Source organism: Dufourea novaeangliae, unplaced genomic scaffold (genome assembly GCF_001272555.1).
Source record: "Dufourea novaeangliae isolate 0120121106 unplaced genomic scaffold, ASM127255v1 scaffold355, whole genome shotgun sequence".
Taxonomy (NCBI): domain Eukaryota; kingdom Metazoa; phylum Arthropoda; class Insecta; order Hymenoptera; family Halictidae; genus Dufourea; species Dufourea novaeangliae.
Genome location: NW_015374251.1, coordinates 278,388 through 288,270, shown reverse-complemented (window position 1 = coordinate 288,270; position 9,883 = coordinate 278,388). Strand labels below are relative to the sequence as shown.

Below are 9,883 nucleotides of genomic sequence, written 5' to 3'. Positions count from 1 at the left end.
GCACTTGATTTTCCAGTAATGGTCTCTGTCTCAGAGTCCAGTTTCCATTGTCGAACACCAACCAGATGTTTTCTGCGCCTAACTTGCAATATAATTCTCTCTATAGACATCTCGAGATATTTAACAAGTTAAGCGCCATTTCTATATAATATATTCTGGCCTGATGGACCATCTGTGTTTGTTTGGACACTGTGTAATAAAGAAACATAATTTTTTTTCTCTTACATGATAGCGCTTAACGTGTTAACCCCTTACCCTATAACATCGTGTTGACGACTTCAAAATCATTAACCGAACCAGGTTTACCTCAAAACTATCGAGAACAATGTATTTTTGAAGTTTGTAGACGTAAAGAAAATCGTAGGGCAAGGGGTTAATCTTCAAAAACACTTCTAACAATGGCGAAGCGATAGCAACTGGTATTTGTTCTACAATTCGTGCCACGTGTTTCGTACAATAATTGTGCACATCTAGCGTGTGAAACGACCCCAGTTCTACCTGTTTCAGAATAGAAATAATTATACCCGTCGCTGAATTCGATTAAGGGAACGGCTAAGGAAACATCGAGAACGGGTCGGCAGAAAATGGTTCTGGAACTGGCATTCGACTTTCTATCGCTCGGTCATCTTCGTTGCTATATTTAGCCGCGAAGTTTCGCTCTGAAATGATTCTGTGGAGCATCGAAAGCCCACGGGACCCACGCTAATACGTGTCTCTCGGTGCATCTGTTTCGTTATTATCTCGTTGATGTAGGTGTTTGTTTAAAGTGCCCGGCTACTTAAAATAATCTGTTGCACACGCAGGAAAACAAAATTGTCGCCGGTTACCGTACAGGATGCACACGGTCATGTCGTCGAAAAGTCGATTGCTTTGCGTCTTTGAACGGGAAGCTAGCGATGGGCTATCGTACGATTAATTTGTACAATTAATACGTTCGTTGCAACCCTTCAAATATTTACAGTAAATCCTCGATGAGTGTTCGGAAGCTCCTCAGCACCGACAAGGAGAGATCTCTAGGTATAACGCTGAATTTTTAATGAAGTTTAACTTAGCGATAGAGCTTGGAATTCTGAAGCAAATATTTGTTTCAGCCGAATATGGCCATTAGCTTATGAAATATTTAATGTTCAGTGTTGAGAAGCCTTCGAATACTTATGGAGGATTTACTGTATACATTTACATAGAAACATTCACCGCCGTGTATATAATTATTTTGCCCTTTCTTTGAAATTGAGGGGCATAGTGGAAGAGTGGTAGATGCCACAATACTATATATACAAATTTACACAACTAATTTTAGCAAAAGTAAGGTTAGAGCTTGTTGATGGCAAACTAATGGAAGGGCATGTGCCCCGTTTCCACTGAACCCCTCATTATCATAAACGTCACCGTCGACGGTTCAAACCTCGCTTTCCAGATAGCACATGACGCCTCAAAGACGTCCATTTTACGGCTATTTTAGGTCAAAGATGCCTTTGAGCCGCCTTCAAGGCGTCATTAGACATCGTGTGCCATCTGGGTTGCTTCTATCCAGCTCTAAGGGTTAAACGAATCACGTATCAGATATTGTCAAGTATTTAAATTCGCTTTCTCGGTACAAAGAGCGTAGGAAAGTCGCGGAAGAAGCGAGTGGGCAGAGGCGCGGGGACGAAATAAGGAGAAAGACCGTGCGGCGAAGTAATTGGTGGCAACATTCGACTCGTTGAACCGTAAATTGATCCAGATCACGAATTTTCGTCTTCCTACGCAGGGATGCATCAATTATACGGTTAACGCGTTAAGCGCCGTGGCCAATTTCGCTTTTGTTTCTACTTGCGCCGCACGATTGTCAATTCTCGTATATACATATTACGACACGATCCGTCACCAGTGACCGACGCGACAATCGAACAGCAATTTCGTTCCGTCCGACATCGGTGACCGGCGCAGGGACGTTCCACGTGATGAAAAAAACTAGATAGTCGCACGATGACTAATTACGATCACGATTGTGGAATTTCTGATAACAGATTGCGAGATCAACGGTACGAAACAACAATAAAATAAAGCATCCAATAAATCTTAATACTATTTACATGTTGTTATCAACGTAGTAAAGGCTCCAGTACAGAATTCAAAATTCTTCTAATTAAAGGTTTTAGATATTAACATCTGAAATTCTGAATTTGCATAAACTTCCGGGTTAATTACATGCAAATCGACTGCATTTGTCACCGTTCGAATCAGTTTCAGAGCTTGATGATTGTGTCATAACGATTGTTCGATACTTCCTGCGCGATAATATTCGTCGAAGCGACGCTTCGGTCGCGGTTCTCGGAGAAATTCTTTCGGCCCGGTTCTCACGGCGTCTGTCCCGTGTTTAGTACGGACAGGGAACGGTTCCAGGAGCAGCGGGCGTATCGAATTCGCTTCGTTCTCGTACGTGGACCGAAAGAATTCGGAATCGGAGACGCCTCTTGCCCCTCTTCGGCGACAACGGAGGAGCAGCACGCGTGTTCACGTCGTCGGTCACGATAAAGTCACCGTACCGTCGTTGCAACCGTTCCTGGAAGAAGCGTGCGCTCTGTGAGAAATATCGGTAATAGTGGGCGTACCGAGAACGTTTTCCTCGCGAGAAGACGCACGCGATATTGGGAGCAATCGGATTACGAAATGGAAAGAGAATACTCGACCGATATACAGACTCCTCTCGATTATTGTCTAGCTCAGGGTTCGGCAAATTATTTTTTTTTAAAGGGCCAAATAGTAAATATTTTAACCATTGAGAGCGTTATAGCTAAGCACCCGTTATAGCGTGTACTTTGAAATTTAAAAAAATATTTTTAAGCTTGTAAATACTTCTTGCTTGTTCTTCATGATTATTGTCCAGGCGTTATCCGAACCACTGGGGAGGCGTGGAAGCTGTCAAACGCATACTTTGTTGCCGAGGCTTACAGGGAGAAATACTTCAGATCCTCGTAAATTCGTATTTTGCCGGGGGGCCAACAATGTATTCGCTTGACAGGTGAATCGACTGAAAAACGAATTGCAAATTAAACGGCCCTTAACGGTTCGACATGTTTAAGTTAGTTAAAGTTTGTAACATGTTTCTCCGAACGGAAAAATGCTAGATCGAATGCCAAGGATTTCGTGCCGGTGAATTGGTATCCGCTGAGAAACGAATCGAATCAGTTTAAGCGGGTTAATTATTCATTAGTGTGGTAATTAGTTTCAAGCGGGGTGTCATCGTACCGATGTTTCGACTGTCGAACGAAAGGGGGGAAGTAGCATCTTCGCAGATAGATCACTGATCTACGCCACTGAGATCCAGAAACGAAGGCGCTGCCGGTGATACAGGCTCGTTGCGCGTTCCCCGTTCCGTCCAACTCTCAGTACGCTCGTGTCTCTCGAACCAGCCGGTCGTTGTTTCGGTTTTGCAGCGTTTTCTGTGGCGCGCAACATCCACGCGCGATCTTGATAGAATTTACGTGCAGCATCGGTCCAGAAACTCTGTGAATTTATTATTTACAGAGAATTAATATCTTGGTATTCAGAATCGTCCACGTGGAGAGATTTCCCTGTTGGAAATTGTCGATAAAAAAATTGTTGAAGAGTGGGTGGTGTTCCAGGGAGGTAGGAAAGAAGAGAAACATTGAAAATAGAAAACGGGTACCCCGTGTCGGAAGATCGAGAAACCGCGACGGATCGTCGTGAGGCAGACACGCGTTCCACAGCACGCGAGGCTCGTGCAACGAGAAGAAAAAGAAGTCGGGCAAGAGAAGGCAAAAGAAAGGACCGAGAGGAAAGGTTGGCGGGCGGAGGTGAGGGGCCAAAGGGTCGAATTTTCGATACACTCTTGCCCACGGTGGTCGGTCCTGCTCGCAGTTCTCCTTCTCCAATTGGGGAGAAAAACCCACCGGACTGGTTTTAAAGAGGGGCCCCTGGGATGCGGGACATTTAACGTCTTGATTCATCTCCCTGGTCTACGAATTTCTGGAATCAGATGAACGACGTGTAACGTGCAGTGGAGGACGCGACACGTTTTACAGCGTATTGTTATTAGAGAAAACCCTGTGAGACATATAACACTAGAACTACATCAATTATGAACGTATATATACATCTAACGAAACGATAAAGACGAGACAAACTTCTGAAAATAGTCAATAAATGTTACCGATCTTTGTAATATTTAATTTTGTATTTTTGTAATATTTTTATTTATGAGAATACGTACTTTGGTAATATTTTAATCATCGTTATAGGAGTGTACATTTGACTGTTTTGCGGTAGTTCTAGTGTTAAAACACTGTCTTCTTGTTAGATTCCTCGGTGTTCGTTTCCTGGCATCGCACCCGGAGAAAGCACGACGAGTTACGTACATATATATCGTTATCGCGACAGTTTTAGCGGTTGTGTCATCGCGGAAGGTCGCAGAGATGTTTGGATGACACTGACGAATCGCTCTTGGAAGACCCGCGATAAGAAGAGTCCGGTAGCTGCGATGGACACCCTGGATATAAACAAACTGCCGATACAACCAACGGGAGAATTCGAGTGGCTCTGAACAGCTTCGAAGAGAACTAGAAGACCTGTGTATACACAGATAAAGACTGTATATAGTTATTGTTCTACGTAACTCGAAGAGGAGTGACGCAAAGAAACTTGAAGCTCGTGTATATATATATATACACACCGTGTTGTTGTTGTTGTCATTGATATCGAGATGACTTCCGTGCTGTCCGAAGAGGAAACGAAGATCGCGAAGCTGAAGCAGAAGCTGATGAACGACGTCCGCGGGAAGGAAGAGGCACGGTCGTTCTTGAGCTTTTCCAGGGAGAATCTGAGCATCTCCCAGTCGGACTTGGAACATGGTTTGAACAGGCAACGCTTTCGTCCCGATCGGAACACCGTTTTGAGCATCGTCGCGCTGACGATCGCTCTGCTCTGCCTCGGTTTGGAAACCTGGAAACTGCGTTGCTCGTTGATAAACGCGCGGGAAATCGAGGAACTGAAACGGGACGTGGAGAGCTTGAAGCATCGGTTCCTGGAGGAGGATCTCTTGGACGAGCTGAAGGCCTTCGAGGAGCAGGTCAGTAAACACACATCCAGCAGCAGATCATTCCCGATCATATTCCGAGTGTCCTTGAACGAAAGAAACAATCGGATCGAATTACGTATCGTGATATACATAAGCTGAAAACTGTACTGTAAGTTCGATGGAAAATTACGCAAGTCTCTTACTGTTTCTTTGCTCTCGCTTTAAAAATGATCGATAAGCTGTAATCGACAGATAATGCGAATGGCTCTGTTCGAAATCGATGCACGTTCATATATCGATGAGTATTTTTTGTTGCACCGGATGTTGTAGTGATAAATCGATACCAATATCGGTAAATGTTAGTGTCGTCGATTCACGTTCGATTGGACGCAATCCGTCGGCTTGATTCATCGGTCGGTTATCAATCTATGCCGATCACTCGATGTATAATTCGCTTCGTTGATGCAGCGAGTGATGATCGATTCGGACCTGGAAACATAAGAAACCGGTGAGATCGTTGAGCAACCGGGGATAGTTGACGGAATTGAAGTACATACACGAGGGAGCAGGATCGAGTCGCGATACTATTAATTACAGACGATGATCGCCGGCGACACGATATTCAATAACAATCAGAGAAACCGGGTTATCGAATCGGGACGCGTGACACGGAAAGGTCGACGATAAAATATCAACGACAACGTGTCCGATCATCAAACAGGTTCGATGACCTCCGAGGAACAGTTGCGTCTCGCCGGGGGCTACGAATATTATCGAACAAATTATGCAATTCACGATGGAATCTTTAATGCTTCCGGATGTTCACGGCTATTCGAACGGCGCGCTGCTCGATCGGAAACAGGACGACGTTCGACTTTCAATGAATAACCGCGAAATTCCTATTACGTATTAATTGACTTTCACAAAAACTTAAGCTAATCGAACATACCAGAAAGCAGAGCAAAATTTTATTCGAACGATACATGACTTTTAACTAATAGTTTCGACTTCTAACCTAATAGTTAGAGTCCACTGTAATGAATTTCCCTATCTCTGGCAGAGAGTGTACAAGGTTGATCACGGTGGACCAGAGATGGGCAAACTAATTATTCAGATAAAAAGTTTCGAATAACAAATAAAACATTTCTCGAACAATTATTTAATCTTATTAACTCTTTAAAGCTCAGAATGACACCTTTAGGTACTGCTGCTTTTCACTGTGTATTATTCGAATAAAATTCTGCCCAACTCTGCGGTGGACCTGTCAATTTTACACCAAAGAACCCTTCATATCTAATATGGTCGTAGAGTTCAGTTTCTTTCTGTATTCCTCTCGCAGTTATACGCTGGGGAGTCGAACGACGACGATGACTCGGGCGAGGCGGACATAGACAATGCTGACTACGACTCAAACTACGAGGACACCTATGCCTTGCAGGACTACTCGTCGGACTATCATTCGCCGTTATCGTACGGCGCCAGACCGTCCGATTTCCCCGAGTATTCTTCGACAATTGCGCCGGTCCCGTCCCCACCGGAGCCAAGCACCGACAAAGCAGCGTTGGAAATGTTGGCGGCAACTCGTCGAACAGACGCCAACGACGGTCAAGAATCGAAGAAGAATGGACGGTCGGGCCACCGTCACGTGGACAGGGAACGTCACCTGGAAGAACACGAGCGGAAGACCACAGAGGCAACAAAGGAAAAGCAGAAGAGTAATACCAAGCAGAAGAGGGATGTTCCAGACGGCCAGAATGCGATGAATCTTCTGCTGGAATGGAGAACAGCGTTGAAACGGAAACGGTCCGTTAACGAGCACAAGGACGCCTCGAAGAGGTTGAACGTTCAGCGACACGGCGATCGGAACCATACCAGGAGGATGATCACGACTGGTTCCAGTCCACAAGGTGACACGGCGGATAAACCTGACGGGGACAAGCAAGACACGTGAGTTAACGTTTACAATCATAAGTTGACTGCGGATGTTTATGCAAATATATATTTTTATCTGTTTACTCCAAAAAGAATACATACATCTTTAAAATTGATTAAACTCTTAAGTATAGTGAATTCGAGAGAGTAGTGTGTGTTATAAATGCATAAAATCCGCAGTCCACTGATAACATTTACTGCATATTCGATAAGTGTCCTCATACTTACGAGCGGGAGAGTATTTGTAAGGGTTGTAAGAGAATTACTTTAGTCTCCACTCGTCAGATTCTTTTTCCTCAGAAGTATATATTCCACACATTCCTCGTACCATCCTTCGAAATTTTATAAAATATAAATTATCAAATAATTTTTATAAAAACAAATAATATGAATATTATTACTATTACATATAATAAACATTATTAAATTAATATTAATTTGCAATTATATGAATTAAATTCATTTCTAAAAACACTAGATATCTAAAAATCTGAATTACCTATTATACATTTATATTCAACGTATTCTTCGCAGTACAGTAATGGTCATATGCGGTTCAGGATTTACTGTATACCGTTGCAAGCCAACGATCGTGGTTAACATAAAAACCCCCGGGCGATTAATTCGCAACAGGATGGTTATCCACTTGGGTCCAGAATATGTACGTGACTTAGCTGCTTCTTTCGTCCACTTCAGGTCGATCGACACACGTGGCAGACATCCCCCTAAGAAATACTACACCGTCTCGGCCCAAGACGCCGGTTACGATTTCATGTCGGTCGAGACACACCGTACGAACGGTTCGATCAACGGGCAACACCAGCCGAGAAAATCGGCTCGAAGGCTGCGAAAACATTTGACCGTGCCCAGGCAGGTTTTTGCCGCGCATTACAGCGCCGACCGAGAGCTTCCGGGAGTCAGCGAGTGCAACCACAGATGCGGTCGGCTCTGCAACGTTACAGATACGGGGCATTGTCACAAGGATCGGATCTTCACCGCGTGGAGGGCCACCGATTGGGTGGACCAGCTGATGAGCCAGCACTTCAACATGCAAAACGACGGTAGTCTTGTAATAAACAAGGACGGACTGTACTTGGTCTACGCGCAAATCCATTACGTGGACACGGTCCACGAAGCTGGATTCAATTTGGAGGTCAACGACCGGGTGATCTTGAAGTGCACGGTGAGCGATACTTTCTTTGGTTATCACGCGATAAGGGAAAGGTCCTCGAGTAACTCTTCGAGGTATTTACAGCAGCGTTAGAGCTTGAAATTATGAAACAAATATAAATTTGGTTTACAACCCAGACGGCTTAAAGGCGTTTTAGATCTAAAATGGCCGTAAAATGGGCGTCTTCAAGCCGTCATGTGCTATCTGGGAAGTAAGAAGTTGGCGTCAAGACCTGAGAACCTTTCCCTGCCTGCCGTCCGATGTTACCGATACAATAAAATTACTCTTGCAGGTGTCGAGGTCTTGTAAGAAAATCGACCAGACATGCTTCTCGGCGCAAGTGACGCTTCTACGACAGAACGACTCGTTGGCCCTTAAAGAGACCGGGGAATCGCCAAGGGGAGCCGTTCTCGAGGCGATCGACAGCTTCTTCGGCGTGGTCAGACTCGGGGACGTCAGGACTCTGTCAAGACGTGTCTCGTCGCAATAGTTCGTGTCACACGGATGTACACGAGTCTACGAAACCGTTTCTTTTTGTTACATCGACCAGGCGCACCGAGTGTGCCCGACTCTAATTTATTCGAACGCTGGAAATGCGTTCCCTTTTTTTTCGTCGTACCGATGGAACTCCGACCGTTCGAGGTCGTTGGCTCCGTTCGGCCGCGTACAAGCGTGCCCACGAGTGTAAATAACGTTACTGTATTTTTTTTACCGCAGAGTAATTTTATATAAGGCGTCCTCGATCTTCAACAGTCCAAAGAGTGCGTGAGAGTGCGAGCGATAGTTCAGTAGACCGATATTGTAGTGTATACTCGTCCAGATAGAAATAAAGCTTTTTCTCCGTTCGGAAAGTAAGTTTGTGTCAGTTAGGGCAAACTCGCTGGCAGGTCGGCTGTTGCCTGCAGTACAATCTCGCCCGGCGGCTGTCGATCGGGATCAAGTCCCCGGGCGAGTACATCAAATCGACGATGAAATTCGGCCTGAATAGTTTTGTAGGGAACGCCGTTCGACGATGATCGACGGAGACCGCGTCAACACTAGGATCATCTTCTTTGCACGTGTACAGCTGCGTCGGTTGTAACGTAACATACTCTGGGCAGGAGTTCCTCTTCGCGTAATGCTCGAACGACGCTTCCTCGATCGGGCCGGTAGTCTGAAAACCATTCGAATGTGAGACAATTGCGAAACCCATCTGCACCAGAGATTAATTCGACATTTTTTTAGCGAAAGAAAATCGACGACTGGTCGTTACTTCGGGCACAGCTATCTCGATCCAGGCTTTCCCGTATTCACCCCTGACCAAAGCAGCGGGTAGATGCACTCTGTCCGCTATTACTTTGAACAGCAATGCTCGTTCGAGGTAAGAACCGACTCGCAGCATCCCTAACGGTATCACGCTGGTCTCTGTGTTGGCCTTGATCTCTTTCAAATGAACATCCAGCTGATGGTCCACGCATCTGATCAGCTGATCCGGCCCGGACATTTGTCTGGCCACGAATTTGGCCAGCATCGTGGCACGCATGGCCACGTAACTAATGTTCGCCAGGCCAGATCTCGTCTCGGATGTTCTGCGTTAGAGGTGTACACGGAATCAGGGGGATTGGCAGGGAAGAAAACGTTTCGAGTATCAATTAGGGGGACACCTACACGCATTTCGATTCTGCAGCGATCAGCTTGCATTTGAACAGGTCTATGTAATCGTGGAGACATGGATCGCATTGCAGACGACCGAACTTCGAGTCCATCACCAATGCCTCGAG

General features: G+C 45.2%; 1 protein-coding gene across 1 annotated transcript; it reads left to right on the top strand.

Annotated features, from left to right (window-relative positions):
- The first annotated feature begins 4,705 nt into the window (after positions 1–4,705).
- LOC107192589 lies at positions 4,706–8,721 on the top strand. The gene is made up of 4 exons (XM_015581884.1): positions 4,706–5,071; positions 6,360–6,967; positions 7,649–8,135; positions 8,416–8,721. Exons 1-4 carry the CDS (start codon positions 4,706–4,708, stop codon positions 8,611–8,613), a joined length of 1,659 nt encoding a protein of 552 aa, XP_015437370.1. The 3' UTR covers positions 8,614–8,721.
- The last annotated feature ends 1,162 nt before the right edge of the window (positions 8,722–9,883 follow it).

Coding starts and splice junctions, on each gene's coding strand:
- LOC107192589 (XM_015581884.1), top strand. CDS start 4,706: ATGACTTCCGTGCTGTCCGAAGAGGAAACGAAGATCGCGAAGCTGAAG. Junction 5,072..6,359: donor TGAAGGCCTTCGAGGAGCAG/GTCAGTAAACAC, acceptor TTCCTCTCGCAG/TTATACGCTGGGGAGTCGAA. Junction 6,968..7,648: donor GACGGGGACAAGCAAGACAC/GTGAGTTAACGT, acceptor CGTCCACTTCAG/GTCGATCGACACACGTGGCA.